At 38.0% G+C, this 17,792-nt stretch overlaps 1 protein-coding gene across 2 annotated transcripts in view; it reads right to left on the reverse strand.

Moving 5' to 3' along the window:
• Window positions 1–986: 986 nt before the first annotated feature.
• Window positions 987–17,792, reverse strand: part of CLIC5 (chloride intracellular channel 5) — a 71,242-nt gene continuing 54,436 nt past the window's right edge. For both annotated transcript variants that reach the window (XM_070933122.1, XM_070933123.1), the window contains exons 5-6: window positions 6,435–6,616; window positions 987–3,717 (exon numbers count right to left, since the gene is read on the reverse strand). In XM_070933122.1, the coding sequence (XP_070789223.1) occupies window positions 3,550–3,717; window positions 6,435–6,616 (350 nt within the window). In that variant the 3' untranslated portion in view covers window positions 987–3,549. The remainder of the gene's footprint in view (window positions 3,718–6,434; window positions 6,617–17,792) is intronic.

The raw sequence follows: 17,792 nt of genomic DNA on the forward strand, positions 1-17,792 counted from the left end.
CAGCCAATTGTATGATAAATGGCAAGGCAAAGCTATTAAATTCAGTACAGGGAGGGCTGCTTCCAAAAAGTGATGAAGAACATTTCTAAATTATAGCTAAGATAATAAGCATTCCTTCCAAGGCTAAAAGAGCTTCTTCCCTTCCCAGAAATCCTTAGAATGAATTGAGGAACTTCTGACCTTTAGAATGTAGCGTGACACCTGCAATCTTTACCTATTTTAGTGAATGTGAAGTTGGGAGTCCAATAACATCTGGGAAAGAAAAGGGACATAAGCTCTCCCGTTTCTAATTCAGCCAAGGACTCTGTGAGTGAAGGTAACTCTCTTTTCTGCCTGAGGGGCATTTTTTAGGATTGCCCTCCAAAGAACTAAAGGGTCTTTAAGGACAACTTCAGAGACAGGAGGAAATACAGACTGGCCAATCTGCCTATGGCTCCCCATTGGAATGAAGTCTTTGTGTCTTATATGAGTGTTCCTGAGACTGACAGCAAGAATGAGTAAAAGAAGTTTATTACTATAACACAGAGTTATTTATTACATGATAGGAATAGGCAAAGCCTAGCACAGAGCTAACTGCCTGTTACCAGAGTTCGAGGAAGAAGGAAGTTATCTGGGATCAGCAATATTTTAAATTAACAGGCAGAATAATAGACAAATAAATCCAGAGAAATTCTCTACTCTCAAAGGTTGTGAAGTACTGAGGAATCAATGGCACTGACATTACATTTTAATCCTCTCCTCTGCTCGTTTCTTCAGCTTTTAGTATTGAAGCAAAGAATCAGTTTTAATTCCATTCAAAGGGAAGCTGGTTCACACATTAATATAATTGATTCCTTATCATTTGATCATCCATGGAGAAATCTGTGAACTTTTTGGACTGAATTTTCTTGAAAGCAAAGAAATGAGAAGTATAACTATGCCTATTAATTAGTGTTGTCTTATTCATATATGCATGTCTTCACTTGATATTACATATATGGAGCCATTAGCCCTAATTTTATTCACAATAGCCTAACTGATCAGCAGTTTCAGAAGTGGAGGCTAGCATTAAAAAAGAGAAATATCAATTTTTTAAAAATTTATTTTGATTTATATGCCGCCCTTCTCCGGAGACTCAGGGCGGCTTACAATGCGTTAAGCAATAGCCTTCATACTTTTGTATATTTTATACAAAGTCAGCTTATTGCCCCCACAAACCGGGTCCTCATTTTACCTACCTCAGAAAGGATGGAAGGCTGAGTCAACCTTGAGCCTGGTGAGAATTGAACTCGCAGTAATTGCAGGCAGCTGGAAGCTAAATACTACCTTTAACAGTAGCATTAGTCTGCTGCGCCACTCAGGCTCATATCACTCTTCTTTACATAAAAACAGACCATGCTTATTATATATAAGATCATTTGTTTTTGAATGCCGATTTGGAAAATATTTCATACATTTTAAAGTAGAAATAATTCCAGCCTGGTTTCTTTTCTATTTTATGTTAATAGATTTTTGTGAGCTCAATAGACTTTTCTGGCTATTACTTGTATTTTCTGAGCCAGCTATTTTCTCAGCAATGTTTTAAAATCAGGAACCATTGCTTTCTAGTCTAGCCTGTCTTTAATTTGTCTATTCAGAAGGAAAACTGGAGAGTTCATGGACTTTCAAAAGAGGCATTACAAAGTTCAATGAAAACAAAATGCTGGATATAAACAAAGGATACAGCACAGCTTTATTTTCTGCAGCCAAGATTTTGGATGGAAGAGCTCTTTTTAGATTACTGTGGATTCCAGTGGAAGTACATTGCAATCTATGGTAGGTATGTGACAATTGCATCAGAGTGCATGGAGAGGCTGATGGAATCTGTATTGTCTTAGCTTACTTACATTCTGAACATAGCTGCAGGGTTATTTCTTCAGCTACTTAAAAAAAAAACATTTTTGAATTCTTATATGTTTCAAGGAAAGACTTTTACTATGACAGCTCTCTGACTTAATAGAATTTATGGATGTCACCATCAGGTCCTTATTATACCTTTCCCACTCACACTGCTTTCTGTATTCTCTATCTTCTTTTTGCTTTCCACAGAAATATAACTTAAGCAAGACAAGATGAACTAGCTATATATTATGTTTTGTTGCTAGTCCACAAAGCCCTCCATATGGAAACATCCTCAGGAGGCATCACTTTTTGAGAGTTGAGGGTTGTGCAGCCCCAGAATGCTCCTTGAGACTTAAGATCAGGTTCCTAATCTTCTACACCATGTCACTTATGTATATGAGCCTGGTTTCAAATAAAGATTTTACAAACAAAAATCTTCCTTTGTTTTTATGGCTTAAAGAAAATAATAGAAAATTTGAATGTCTCCTTTATTGAAGTTAAAAGAGTGCAACTGGATGTTGTCCAACTTAGTTGGCAGTCCTGCTATATCATATTCATTTTTTTTCTTGCAAGTGCCAAAAGAATATGAACTCAACCTCTACATTTCATTACAAGAAAATACAGTGGTGAGCAATTGACAGAACAAAGTAGTCATTGTCTTAAAGCACAACTCTTTCTGCAAAGACTGCATCTATCACAAAATACTAAAGTTCAGAACATTAGTGAGATTTTAAGATTATCTAGATCCCTGTTCCTATATCTGTCAGCCTTCCAGAAAAACTCCCACTCCAATATTACTCCTTCTAACACCCCTCCCCAAGTCATAAAGACACATAATTTTTTTTTGAATCACTATTTCAAAACTTCCATCTTCTGCATGAATCTATTTTTAATATTCAATCAGGTTTGTTCAGTGGCATTTTCTTCCTTTAACCCAAACCTAGGTGAAAAAATTCTACTTCCAAATAGGACTTCCAGCCTTTCTTTTAAACCTGTAATATGAGCAGCATGAACCACATTAGATATACTTGGATTATGATTCCCATTAGATTTAAGATTTAAAAGCTTCCCACTAAGCTTTAGGCCCTGCTATCTGAGTGGATGGAATAGGTTTTGGAAGGCCTTAAATTATGCTAAATAGTCCTAAAGCAACATTCTGCTTAAGATACATTTTCTTACTGTCACCCCTATTTTCCCTCCAAATTTAAGCTTCCCAACCCTAATTTTAGCATACAGTATTTTCAGATAGATCATAATTAGTGTCCATGGAAAAATGTTTGCAAGAAATAAGGCAAAATTATAGTTTATATTTACCTTTAAATTTTTAGCCCAAGTATATGAATGATATCAGTGGACCATATAACATTTGTCCCAGTTTATTGGTAGAGATTTCAGAAATGTTTTCTGCTGTCCTACATTTTCTCTAGGAAAAGGGAAGGTTCCCCCCCTCTCCAAGTACTCCCGCCAAATCATAAATGATAAAACATAATAATTTGGAGTTGTGCTTTCTCTATTCCACATTATCTTCACCCAGCATTTCATCAGTGAAATATTGGTCAAGATGCATCCAGGAAAGTTATCAATTTCATTAAAGTTATCCAACTTCCATACATATATATTTGAAGGCATTCATGGAGAAGCATCTATAAAACAGGAACTCTTTGGAGAAATGGATCTTGCTGATTCTGATTATGATTTGCAAAGGCGTTTAGCTACTTCTGCATAAGCTATTTCAATCTCTTTGTCTGCAGCACAAGTGTTGATGAATTCATCCCGAGCATAAGCATTATTCAGATATTGCCACAGTCTTGTCATTTCTGCTGGGAATTCATAATTTCGATATTTCTTTGTTACAATCTAAAATAAAAATGGAGGGCTTTAATACTTATAAATACTATTGATTTTATTAGACACAAAAGAAAGGAAATATCATTTTACAATGGCATTGTTGAACTTGACACAAGGATGGGGTTTTTTGCACTGAATATGCTTATTTTTGTTTAAAGCTGTTACTGATGGTTATACAGTATGTTTATGTCTTGGGTTTTAACTTATTTTTTATTGGATTGTTATGAGCTGCCCAGAATAATTTAGGTGAGATGGGCAGCTAAACAAACAAACAAACAAACAAGCATCTTATTATTATTTTTAATAATATTATTTATTATTATATTAAGAACGAAAGCCAGTTTGGTGTAATGATTAAGGAATCAGACTAGAAACTGAAAAATTGGGAATTCTAGCTCTGCCTTAGGTATCCATCCAGCTGGATGACTTTGGATTGTCTCTCTCTCTCAGCCCTAGGCAGGAGACAATGGTAATCCACTGCAAAAAATATTGTCTAGAAAATTATGAGGATTCATCCAAGCAGTCTCCAGCTATCAACACTGGCTGAAAGACACACATACAGAAAAAGGAGAAATAAAAAAATCTACCCCATTCTTGCCCAAAAAGAGCAGGACTTGTGGCACAGCAATGCTTTCACTATTTAGATGAAATATTAGCAATACAATAAGTTAGAAACTGTAAGACTAACTGTAGACACAATGTATTAATTTTGACAGAAAATAACTAAATCAGGAGACAGATAAGTATGTGCCTAATTCTGCCAATAGAGGCCAGTAAGCCTTCAGGAATCTTAACCAATAGTTTCAAATCAAATTAATTAAATGATAATAGTATTAATTGTCTGATATATATAATTAGCTTTATGGAAACCTCAACAATTAGAAAATACATTTAGACAGATTGGCTTACTTTACATAATTTATCTTACTGAACAGCATGAAGAGGTGTCTGTGCTGAATTTATTTGCCAAACATCAATTTTAATTAGATGCTTTTTGCAGAATCTGAAGTATCTTCTGCCCTATTTACGTCTTTACACTATAATTTTTTTAAAAAATATGTGTGTGACAGTAAAATGATAACCATGATCCTGTATAATTTAAAGTAAACAGGTTTTGCTAATTATTGTGTGTCCTGTTTTTTTTTTGACATGCCTCCATCTGCCACTACTGTCTAATATGTGGGGGAAATGCATAATTTTTATGGTAACTTTTATGTCTTCATTCACTCATCTTTTTTTTCTCTCCCAAATTTCAGAAAGAAAATGCTTTGGAACCTTTGACTTATCATTCATTGAAAAAAGCCTAAATGATGACCTTTGGCCAGCATGAAGCCAAGCCTCCCCCAAATTTGACTTCTTCCAGATGTGTGGACTTCAAGTTACAGAATCCCCAACAAGGTCATGCTGGCTGAGAAATTCTTGGCATTGGTGTTCACACATCTGGAAGACAGCTAGTTGAGGAAGCCTTCTTTAGCTATGCCAAAATGTTTGACATGACTTTCTATTTTAGTCTAGAATCTGCCATAAACTCCTGTAAAGAAAGGTGTTCAGAGATTTTTCAAATTTGTACATCCTGGGAAGGTTGTTTTAGTCCCATGTAAAATATATATTTAACCTGGACAATACACAACTTCTGAAGCTATATGAATTATGAAGCCATTATTTTCTAGGATGCTTCATGTTTCAGAAGGGATGTAGAATGATAGAGGTGGAAGGGGCCACTTAAGACATCAAGTCCATTCTTGGCCAAGGATTGAAACTGAAATATCTGTAACAAATGGCTGTCTGTTGTATCTGTTTCAGTACATGCACTGAAAGGGAGTCCCCTGCCTCTCTGAGTAATTAGTTCCATTATTAATTGCTCTTGCTGTCAGAAAATGTTTGCTACACCCTTTCATTACTTGAAGAATGGTGTTCTATTCCCACATAATATTCTATTCTCAAAATTAAACATTCCAGTTTCTTCATTTTCTCTTCATAGGACTTGGCTTCTAGTCCAATGATCATCCTGTTTTTATCCATAGCATCCATATTAAGGATGAAGAAATGCCCCATGAAAGAGTACAAAGCTTATCTGTAATTCTTCTGTCTGACCATTCTGATTTTAAGACTATAATAAAGATTTAAGATTAAAAACTATCCTTTTTCTATTTCCCTGAACTTGTTGCAAATTTTCTGGCACTTTTTAAAGAATAGTAGCCAAAACAATTACAACATTTGAGGTAGACTCTGATCACCTCAAATATTACAGTGCCACCTCAAATACTGAAGTACCAGACATATTTCCTAAGATGTGAAATCTATATTTTTTTCAGGTATATCACACTATTGACTCACATGCAGTTTATAAGTAAAGTCCCCTTTAAGTCAAGCTTAAATTAAAAAAGGCTATTTGATTAAGATTTGGGTAGATTGGCAAGTGGTATTGGAGCAAATTAAGGATCTATTACTGTTGTTTGAAAATCTTAAGCAAGACTAGGAGTTATACATCTGATTTCATCAGTCTTACTTCAATATGCTTGGGTAGTACCTTGATGAATGAAGTTGCTATATGTTTACAGGCTCTTCAACTCATTCAAAGGAAACCTAATTATTTATGTAAGACTATTCTGAACTTCTCTCTCCTAACAGAAGTGGGAAACATGTAGTATAAATGGATCTTAGTAGCAACCAACTACTGTTGGTATTTGAGTTTTAGGTGTGTCAGGGATATGAAAGCATTTCACCTTGGCAACATGAAGCTTGGGCAGGAGGTTACAGTCTGCAAGGGTCAGCTCCTCCCCATCAAGAAACTTGCGTTTTGACACTCTTTCCTCTTCAGTGTTGCTTGTGTCTATCTCTTCAGGCAAAGGATTTCTCAGATAGTCATCCAGTTTCTTCAAAGCCTTTGTTAACCCTCTCTCAAGACCTTAATAATTAGAAAGAAGTGGTTAAATCAACTGTATATTTAAATCTATGACAAAATGGAGAATGGTATGAACCAGAATGATGACAATGCCTGTAATATTAGAGTGGCCTAGTTTATAAACATCCACGCTTCTCTGTATCTTCTCTGTAGTATTAAAAAATATTATGTGAAACCTTGATTGGCCAAGGCTGTAATGGTTCTGGACAGGGGTGGGTTCTACTTACCTTTACTATTGGTTTGCAATGGGATCGCATGTGTGCAATCCCATCGCTCGTGCGCGCACCTTGCTTCTGCACATGCGCAGATCACCAATGATGAAATCCGGGGCGGTGGGCGGGGCCTCCCGCTGGTTTTACTACCAGTTCTTGAGAACTGGTCCGAACCAGGGGCAACCCACCACTGATTCTGGACATAAATTCAGTGAATCTATCTGGTGATAATCACAGTATATGGAAGATTGTGATTTGAAATGTAAAAACAGTAAATGGTAAAGAGCATAAATTAATACATGTCATGAAAAAAACAGAAATATCCGTATCAGATTAAGAATTCAGAGTTTGATGGCAATTGTATGTTGTTAATGAATGATGATAATGGAAGATCCAAAAATTAGTTTTGAGGAAACCAATATTCTGAATAAACCCCAGAAAAAATGATTTCTGAGAAATTAGAGGAAAAAAATGATTCTGTTATATGTTAGATCCCATTCCCCTAAAATGGGCAGGAATGAGAAAGAGAGAACAAATTGGGCTATTTGGAGAACCAAGAATGAATACGAATGATGATTGGGACAAGTTACTTAGGAAATGGTTTGTAATTTTCAAATATAAGCATAAATCTGTTAATATATACATATGGCAAAGGAATATAAATCTAAAAGCATGATTGATTTCTTTATGATTGAAGACTAAGAGAACTGGTGAGGAAAAAAACATAAAAGTTTCTGAATGTGGAATATCATTTTGTTAAACTTGCAAGATTGGATCTTGGGAAGAGAGTTTCTTTAAAAAAAAAAAAAAGAACGATACTGGGTTGCAAGCAGAGCTATTGCAAAAAAAGGAAGTCTTGAACGAAAAGCACCAAAAGATAGATCAATCTCTCAACATAATTACAAAGTAGAATAAAAAAATAAACATAAATAAAGAAGATGTAGAAGCTGCTGGGAACAAAATATTATTCAGGTAGTCCTCAACTTACGACTGTTCATTTAATAATGGCTCAAGTTAGGACAGCCTTTGAAAAAAGTGACTTACAACCTGTCCTCAAAATTATGCCTACAGTCACGAGACTGCAACTCATGCGCTTGGTAATCTGCTCACATTTATGATGAATGCAGCATTTTGAGATCAAATGATCATGAATTATAACCTTCCCTGTCAGCTTCTGACAATTGTATTGAATTGAATTGAACTTTAATTAGCCAAGTGATTTGCTTAACAACCACAGTAAAAATAGTCATAAAATCTGGTCCACTAACGCGATGACTCGCTTAATGACTGTATCACTTAGCAACCAAAATTCCAGTCCCTCATAAGTAAGCAACCCAGCACTACCTGCAGAAGTGTAATGAGAAGGTTGCATAAAATAGAATGGGCTGGAAGGGAGCTTGGAGATCTTCTAGTCCAGCCTCCTGCTCAAGCTGGAGAACCTATACCATTTTAGATAAGTGACTTTTTAGTCTCTTCTTAAAAACCTCCAGTGATGGAGCTCTTTAGGATGAAAAAGAACATTTGGCGGAATTATGTGAAAGAGGATGTGGAGAAGAAAAAATGTATATAAGAGAATGATTGCTGCAAATAATGAATAAAAATATTGCGTAAAATTATAGAGAGGACAAGATCATTACAAAAACGTACTTAAGGAATACGTTTAACCATACAAAGAATGGTTAAAATTAAGAGGCAGAAAAAAAGCAGAATAATTTTGACAGAAATAAAAATGCTTTGGAAGTTGCTGAAAAGCTAAACAAGGAATCTTAAACAGGATGAATGGAATTAAAATAAAAGTGATGAAATTATTTGGGATGAAACTGAAGAAAAGCTGAAAGGAGTCCTTTGGAGATTTATATAAAGATGGTAATGAAACGTCAAAGAATGGAATTGAAACAAATGCTACAAATGTTAGCGTTGGGGGGGGGAGATGAAAAGCAGTCATAAATGATGTGAAAATGTGGACATGTGTAAGCCTGCAGATGTAGATGGTAATTTGTCAAATGCTAAAATATGGATATGGTTTGCTCAGGCAGTGGCTGTGTGACTTGGTTAACATGTGTGTGAGGGATCAATCTGTGCCTGATGATTGAAAGAATGTTCTCACTGTTCTCCTATTCAAAGGGGAAAGGCACAAATGAATACAAAAATTACATGGGGATTAGATTGTTACATGTGCTTGGGAAGATGTTTGGCAGGATTCTGATCAAAAAGGCACAAGAAATGACAATGATCAGAATCTGAGAAGTGCAGTGTGTCTTTCTGCTAAGGGAAGAGTGGGTCACTAAAGAATGACTGAATACAAGAAAGAAATGTTATTGTACATTAGCTTATGATAAAGTGTACAGGGAAAATTATGGAACATTGCCTTAATAGGAAGCTGAAGATTGGTTGCTGAATACAATAAAAGCAATGAGAACAACAAATGAATGCAGTACGAGAAGAAAATAGATAAAAAATTACCAGGGAAAAATATGTGTTAATCCTTGGGTTTTTAATTCATTTTTGTCAAATGCCAAATGAATTATTTTGGTGAGGGTATGGGTGTTTTAGTTGTGGACAGAATATTACATGTACATTTAGATGTAGATAATGGCATGTTTTTTCAATGAAAATATTTAATTGCAGTGAATATTACACAGACTTCCCTCCTCTCCTGAAATGGCTGATCTATTTAGTCACAGGTTTTCTGAAACTTGAGTTGCATTATCATTTCATTTCTGATAGAGGTACAGAATTCACGGCAGATTTTTGGGAAACCCTGGTTTATCTCTAGCATATAAACCTCTATCTCTTTTGTGTTCATTGCCTACAATCATAGAAACATTCACAGGGAGGGGTTGGGAGGGGAATTATTAAATCAGCATCATCATGCCACTGTAACACAAACCACTCCATTTGTACATCTTTGAAGATATTGCATGCACATATGAAAGGAGTGGAGTTTGCATTATGACAGCATGATAAATTTAATAAATGAATTAATAAATTATGCTTCTTTAATAATTTTGACAAAATACTCCACTTCTAAAGATATATCCCCATAGATGGATGGAAAAACATAGAGAACAAATGCCACCCTAGAGCAATAAATCCATTGCTAAACAAATCACCAGCAAGAAATTGGCTGATAATCTAACCTATGACTGAGTTTGCTTATTATAACTGGGTTCACGCTTTTATTCAGATGTTACAATTTAAGGCCATTTTCAGTGAGCACCCATATTCGGAAAAGTTGGAAGCCAAGAATTTAAATCCTAAATCCATGCACACAGTTCAATGTCTCTGTTCACCAGTGGGCACATCTTCTATGCATACGTAACTACTATCTTGTCTGTAATAAAGCAACTTGTCTAGCCATGCCATGTCTGCGAGTTTCTGCTGCAAGCAAATTCCTGAATATGAGATTTAGTGTTGGGAGAGATTTATTATTGAGTCGGGCATGAAGTCTGCCAATTTCAGCCTAAATAGAAATTTAAATCCAGATTTCTAGGGCTGTAATCCAAAATTCTATCACTGACATACTGGATGTACTCCTGCAATTCTGTGCCTTGCAACAATAAGCTTCTGCCTTATGCAGATTAAGGACCACTGGGATATTGCATCTGCACTGTATTACAGAATTGTTAGTTTTGGCCATATTTCAAAATGCAAACTGGGTTTCATTTCCTTTTCCAGGATTGTCTTCCCTTTCTAAAATATTATGTAAAATATCTTCTTCACATTAAAAGGAACACTGATACCAAGTTTAATATTTATCATTATTTCATACCAAACAGTTTGAATTGTGATGCTAAAATTCTAACCACTGGAATGGTAATGATTTACAAATTTTCAGTAGTGTATAATTGATCTAATATCAAATTCACCATAACAAGATGCAACGTGGCCAAGGTATCTCTCCTGCCACGAAGATCCTTATTCATCAATAAACTTGTATTTAATTAACTGTAATTCTATGTCCATTCCTATAGGCTTGATTCCCGTGAAATAACAATGAGGCATCATATCTGAATAATGCAGTTATTTATCGGTAATTTTTAAATAGGAAAAACCCTCAGAGAAAAGCACAAACTGAACCTAAAATCCAGACCTGAAATGATGCCAAAATCTAAAATTAGATTATTAAAAAATTCTATTGGTTTTGTTGAGGATCCAGGCTTAGAATGATTGATTTCGGGAGGCTAGTACATAAAGCAGAATCTGCAAAAGTGTCATACTCATATTCATGCCTGAAGGGGCACACATGGTAAGAGATAAGAATCTTGATACTAATGAAACCAGAAGAAATGGATAGTTTAACAATTCTTGAAAAGCACCCAAGAGCCAAGGAACAAGTAATCAGAAGCTTCTAGAACCCCTCTCCTAATTGTCCAGGGGCCTGAGCCTCTTGCTCAAAGACAAACAAAAATTGCTATAGCTGTTTAGCAAAGAAGAGAGGGAGAGGCTCAGCCACTGACTGGCATTTTGCCACAATCTGCTTGTCAATTAGAGGGAAAAACCAAATCAGCTTCCAAATGATTTCTGTGTGTGACATGTCCAAAGAATGCTCTGTTTTGAAGTATTGGAATTCATATTAGTTCTTCCTCTGTTAACAGTCAATATCCCCTCCCCCCCAAAAAAGCCAATACATTTTACGGGTGGTATCTATCTGCAGCCATGCCATGCCAGCCTCTCTGTTTTCCTGGCCTTCTTTCCCATGTTTTAGATAAAGACTAAGAGAATAAAAGAATAAGGTAGAAAGGGGGGCAAAAAAACCAAAGAAAAAGCTTTCTTCCTTTCTGGTTTTTGAAACTCTTCTATTTTCAGAGCCTGGTGATCACACTAAGCTTGGATTTTGGACCAAGTGATGGCATGGCCAGAAGTACCTTTTAGGAGGGCCCTGCGTTGCACATGTTGTTGCTAGTCATACTTGTCATTTTAAAAAGAAAAGCTAAAAAGGACTGAAGTGTTGCCAGGTTCTCAAACAAAAGTGTTACTATCTCTTTTTAGTCAGCTCATAAATTGAATTTTTATACTGACATTCTCCTGTCAGAATAATTTCCTTCAGCTGCTTTTTTCTTCACGAGGCACATATTAAATGGTAATGATGGCAATGAACCTAAAATGCTATTATGAAAGCAACCCTGGAAATCCTAAAAAATCAATTGGGTTTTAGAATAATAACACCTGAAGAATGAAAGATTTTTCTCTCACAGCCAGGAAGAAATTATATTATTTTGTTTTAACCTCCCTTCCAAAATCAACTTATTTATTTAACTTAATTTAAGTCAATTTGATTTTTGAAATCCTGGCTCAACCAATCAGTGTCTACTTTTGACCATCTGCTTCATATTTTCAGTTGGAGATTGCCAAATGGAAGTGGGATGGGAGCATGAAATACAGAGCCATGCTTTGTACTCCATGTCCTGAAGCAAGGACCAAGAGCACCCATCTTTTTAGGAGTTTTAATTTCTTGAAGAAATGGACCTTTCATCTTTATCAGCGATCTGGTTCAGTTCTGAGACAATCCTGTTTAATTGTTACATGCAGTGTGAGAAACCTCACAGGTTGTGGCATGTTGCCATTATTTTTAACTCCCTCAGTCCTCAGAAGCAGTTGGGAGGATTTAGGATTGTCTTCCTTTCTGTCAGCTTGAAATTTGATGGAGCTTTCAATGATTTCAATGGTCATCGACCATGGTATCATGCTGTGCCGGCTGGAGGGGTTTGGGAATGGGAGGCACTGTTTTACGGTGGTTCTCCTCCTATCTCTCCGACCGGTCGCAGTCCATGTTGGCTGGGAGGCAGAGGTCAACCTCAAGGCATCTGGTTTGTGGGGTGCCACAAGGGTCGGTCCTCTCACCTCTCCTGTTCAACATTTATGTGAAGCCGCTGGGTGAGATCATCCGTGGTTTTCGGATGCAGTGCCATCTGTACGCTGACGACACCCAGCTCTACATCTCCACCTCAGACCACTCCAATGATGCCCTTGAAGTGATGTCCCAGTGCCTGGAGGCCATGCGGGTCTGGATGGGGAGGAACAGGCTCCGACTCAACCCCTCCAAGACTGAGTGGCTGTGGTTGCCGGCGTCCCGATATAGCCAGCTGTTGCCATCGCTGGCTATTGGGGGCGAGACATTGGCCCCCACGGAGAGGGCGCGTAACTTGGGTGTCCTCCTGGATGCACGGCTGTCTTTAGAAGAGCATATGATGGCTGTGGCCAGGGGGGCTTTCTAACAAGTTCGCCTGATACGCCCCCTTCTGGATCGGGACTCCTTATGCACAGTCACTCATGCCCTCGTCACTTCCCACCTGGACTACATGGGGCTCCCCTTGAGGAGCACCCGGAGGCTCCAGCTGGTGCAGAATGCAGCCGCGCGGGTACTTAAGGGCGCTCCCACGTAACACCTCTCCTGCGCGAGCTGCATTGGCTTCCGGTGGTCTTCTGGGTGCGCTTCAAGGTATTGGTTCTCATCTTCAAAGCGCTCCATGGCTTAGGGCCTGGTTATTTACGAGACCACCTTCTGCCACCGATAACCTCCCACCAGCCAATACGCTCCCACAGAGAGGGTCTCCTCAGGGTGCCATCGGTCAGGCAATGTCGGCTGGCGACCCCCAGGGGAAGAGCCTTCTCTGTGGGGGCACCCGCCCTCTGGAATGAGCTACCCCCAGGGATACGACTGATCCTGGACCTCAGGACCTTTCACCGAGCTCTGAAGACTTTTTTATTTCAGCAAGCCGGGCTGGCTTAAAATTTTTAATTGGTTAATTTTATGGGTAAGGGGTTTTAAATTGGGGGAAGCCAATATAGATTTAATTATGTTTTAAAGTATTTTAATGTTTATATTGTATGTTTTTTAATCTTGGCTGTTTACCACCCTGAGTCCTTCGGGAGAGGGGCGGTATAAAAATTTAATAAATGAAATGAAATGAAATGAATGATTTGCCCAGAGATGCCTCAGATTTAGTAGCCACAAAATTCCTTTCATCTTTTCCCCTACTCCTTCCACACAAGAGAAAGGAAAAAAAAAACCTTTTTTCCCTTTTCTTAATTCTAGTTTAGGAAGGAAGGAAGGAAGGAAGGAAGGAAGGAAGGAAGGAAGGAAGGAAGGAAGGAAGGAAGGAAGGAAGGAAGGCCACTAGCATTCCTGCTCATCCCCTACTAAAATACAGAAGCGAACTGACTCTGCCCCTTTGTTCACGGTACTGAACAGGCACTTCAAACCCATCAAACTAGCATTTCTCTTTCAGGAGGGAGTGTGAAGCAATAGTTCCTTTCAGTGGGAAAATTAAGCACATCAAGCAATAAACAAAAGAAGTTTATCTTCACTGCAGGTGAAGGATATTGCGGGAACACCAAGATCTGGAACTGCTTTCAGAGTATTAAGATTCCTAATGTGGAAGTTGGTTACTTGTGAAGGATTGAACAAGGTTTGCACTAGACCCATGATGGCGAACCTATGGCACGGGTGCCACAGATGGCACGTGGAGCCGTATCGGTGGGCACGCGAGCTCAGCTCCGGCACGCATGCGTGCTCCAGCCAGCTGATTTTCAGGCCTTCTGGGCCCACCAGAAGTCAGGAAACACACTGTTTCTGGCCTCTGGAGGGTCTCTGAGGAGAGAAAGGCTCTGGAGCCTGGGGAGAGCAAAAAACGGGCCTACTGGGCCCACCGGACCATCACATGCCAAAAATGGGGGGAGCACAGGGGGTGGGGTGCGTAGAATTATGAATGTGGGCATGTGTGCGTGTGACCCCACCGTGCTCTCCCCGCTTTTGGCACACGATGGCAAAAAGGTTAGCCATCACTGCACTAGACCTTCTTTACCATTTGATAGGTAAAAAAGGTAACGTTAGCTTTCAGAGATACCTTTGTCTCTAGGTTGCTGGTTGGTCAACCTTATTTTTTTAGTATAGAACTTGAAGTACTTCTCATGAGGACAGTCTATTGGGCCCAGCTATTTACTGGCCCAAAAGTAATACATTTCTATCCTCTTGGTCTAGAACAGGTGTCAAACTCACGGCCCGCGGGCTAGATGCATCACCTGCTGGCCTTGCCCCTGCCGGTTTAGTGAAGGAGAAAAAAGTCCTGATACATCACATGATGCCACTGTGACAACACGAGTTTGACACCCCTGGGCTAGAAGGATATTTTTCTACAGTACAACTGAATTTTCCCCAAATCACCATCCTCTATGATGATAGAGAAGGCATTATTTACATTTAAAAGGCATAAAAATAAAATGCAAAATAGCCCCATTTTTAAAAGAATAAAGACCCCAAATGTTTTGCAACCTACCTACCAGCTAATTTTCTTTGCCAGAAGCAATTACATTTAATGGCCCTTCTGTAAAAGGCTTCTTCTAAACCAGGGGTGTCAAACTCGATTACATTGAGGGCCGCATCAGGGTTGTGTTTGACCTCAGGAGACCGAGGTGAGCTCAACCAGGGTGGGCGTGGCCAACTTGACGTCACTTGTGCCAGGCACCTCCGGCAGCCCAAGCACTCTACTAGAGAAAACGGGCTCCTGAGCTCCGTTTTCGGCTAAGATGGCCTCCTACAACCTTCTGCCAGCGAAAACGGAGCTCAAGAAGATCTGGGTGCCAGTCTTTTGCTGTTTCCAGGGTGGCCCCGCAGGCCAGATCTAAGCACCCTGTGGAACGGATCTGGCCCCGGGCTTGAGTTTAACACCCCTGTTCTAAACAAGGTCAACATAATGCCTATACTGCATGGGCATCTACTAGCTTCAAAATGGGAGCACAATCAGGCAAAGTCCCACACCTTTCTATATGTATACAGTGCATATAATATCCACTAAGAAGACACAGAGCTTTGATCATCCAGTTGCACCCTTCATTTTAAAGCCACCTGCTTTCATGGAGTATGTTAAGAAATGTGAGGAGAGCAATGTGCTGCAAATGGGCAACTAGCCTGTTTATATTTAGGTATAGAGAAAGTGCATAATGCCAATGATCCAGCAGCATCAGGGGGTACTCATTTCTTTCTGCCCATAGCTCCAGGAGATGGATACATTTTATAAATCCATTAGGTTAAGAGAAGTGGCATTCTTGAAAGTGAGCCAGTGGTTACCTGAACTTTAGCTCTGATGTAACCATATATAAATCAAATATAAAATTGACAAGCCACCTTAGGTGGGTTGATGATTTTAAAAAATCTTAGATCACTTTTATAACAAATTCAAAAATGAGTATTCTAGATTTAGTGCAGGAATTGCTCCAGTTAAGTGTCAAGAGAGTTTATAATGATGGAGACAATAAAATATGTCATAGCAATATAAGAGAACATTATTTTAGTGGTACCAATACCCCAGATCTGTCTTTCTTTTTGTTTTAAAGGCAACTGATCTTCCTTTCAATTGCAACTGAAATGATCTCTGTAAATCTATGGGCTGCTTAACTGTCATGCAGAGCCATGTTCAACAAACTATGACCTATGTGCAAAATGAATCGTGACTGCTGCTACCTTAGTCCACTGATTGATTCTTTTTCTTTTTATTGCTCTTCTCATCCACACAAAATTTATCTCATAACACATATAGATGAACTGGGTGCAATATAAAATGAGTGAAAGAGGAAAACTGTTCATAAATATTCCGTCTCACCCAAATAACCCGAGATTTATTCTGTTTTTTAAAAAAAAAAGTTTTAAAAACTAAAACCACCTTCCTTGATCACTTCCAGATTCATTGCAATTGATATTATATGAGGTCTATTGGAATTTTCTGGTATGCGGGGAATAACAAGCTGCAAAAGAAATGCAAGGTTCAAAAATAGAACAAATCTACTTCATCAGTTAACCAGATTTCAAAGCCATCACATCTTTGTTAAAACTTTCAAAACAACAGCATTGAAAGGGACTTTGGAGATCTCCTACTCCAACCCCTTGCTCAAGCAGGAGACCCTATACCACTACAGACAAGTGGCTGTCTAGTCTCTTCTTAAAAGCAGTGATGGAGCAGCCACAACTTCTGAAGGCAAGTCATTCCACCGGCTGCTCAGTTGGTTAGCTGAAACTAACCAACTAATCTTTAGGTTTAAATTTGATCCATTCTGGTGAAATGTGAAATGTGCCCATCAAAGGTCACAGTTACCCCGCAATTCAGTTTCTTAACAATCCTATTAGCTTCAAGATGGCCAACTTCTGTAGTTTCAGAAGCAGCCAGTTCTTCCAATGTGGGTTGGAAAGCAACTTATGCCAGAAAGGAGTTCAATCATGGAAACATGTACAAAGGCAGGAAAATGTTTTGTTTTGTTTTGTTTTAGTCCCAACATTTCTCCTCTAACTGAAACAATTAGTATATTTATAAGAGCTTTCTCAGTTATTTTTTATTTTAAGAATGTTTGTTAGCATTGACTTATATTCTATTACATTGAGCTCTATTTTATGAAACACCTAGAATAGTATAGCTGGTATAGAAATATAATAACTAAACAAAGTGCACATATATAGTACTGAATATATGAAGCAATATAAAAATTAATGTGAACCAACCTTTAGAAGCTTTTTTACATACCTTCTACAATCTCAATTAATGAATTAGAGTTGGAAAAAGCTGGATAATATTACAATAAGGGATACTGAACAGATTTGTTTTCAAAAAGAAAATAAAAATAATTTTAAACCAAAGATTTACAGTTCTATAACTAAAATGGAAAAATAGTGTAGATTTTTGTTAATTGCAATTATTATGCCCACACACCGTCATATCCACATCCAAACAGCATGTTATCCCATTTTCTTATATTAGCAAAGAAAATGTGTTTTTATGATTGACTCTTTATTGAGCAAGTCATAATCCATGAAATTCAATTGAGTGTACAGAGTTGGGATAGAACACTAAAGCTGTTTTTTCCGACTCCTCCTCCATTTTTATTCCAAATGTTTTAAAGAGTTAGACCCTCTGCATAATTGGTTATATGCTTATTTCTAAAAGAAAAGTGTTATGTTAATATAAGGTGAAACTATT

Source organism: Pituophis catenifer, unplaced genomic scaffold, assembly GCF_029215685.1.
Source record: "Pituophis catenifer annectens isolate HBS135680 unplaced genomic scaffold, rPitCat1.0.hap2 SCAF_1, whole genome shotgun sequence".
Taxonomy (NCBI): Eukaryota; Metazoa; Chordata; class Lepidosauria; order Squamata; family Colubridae; genus Pituophis; species Pituophis catenifer.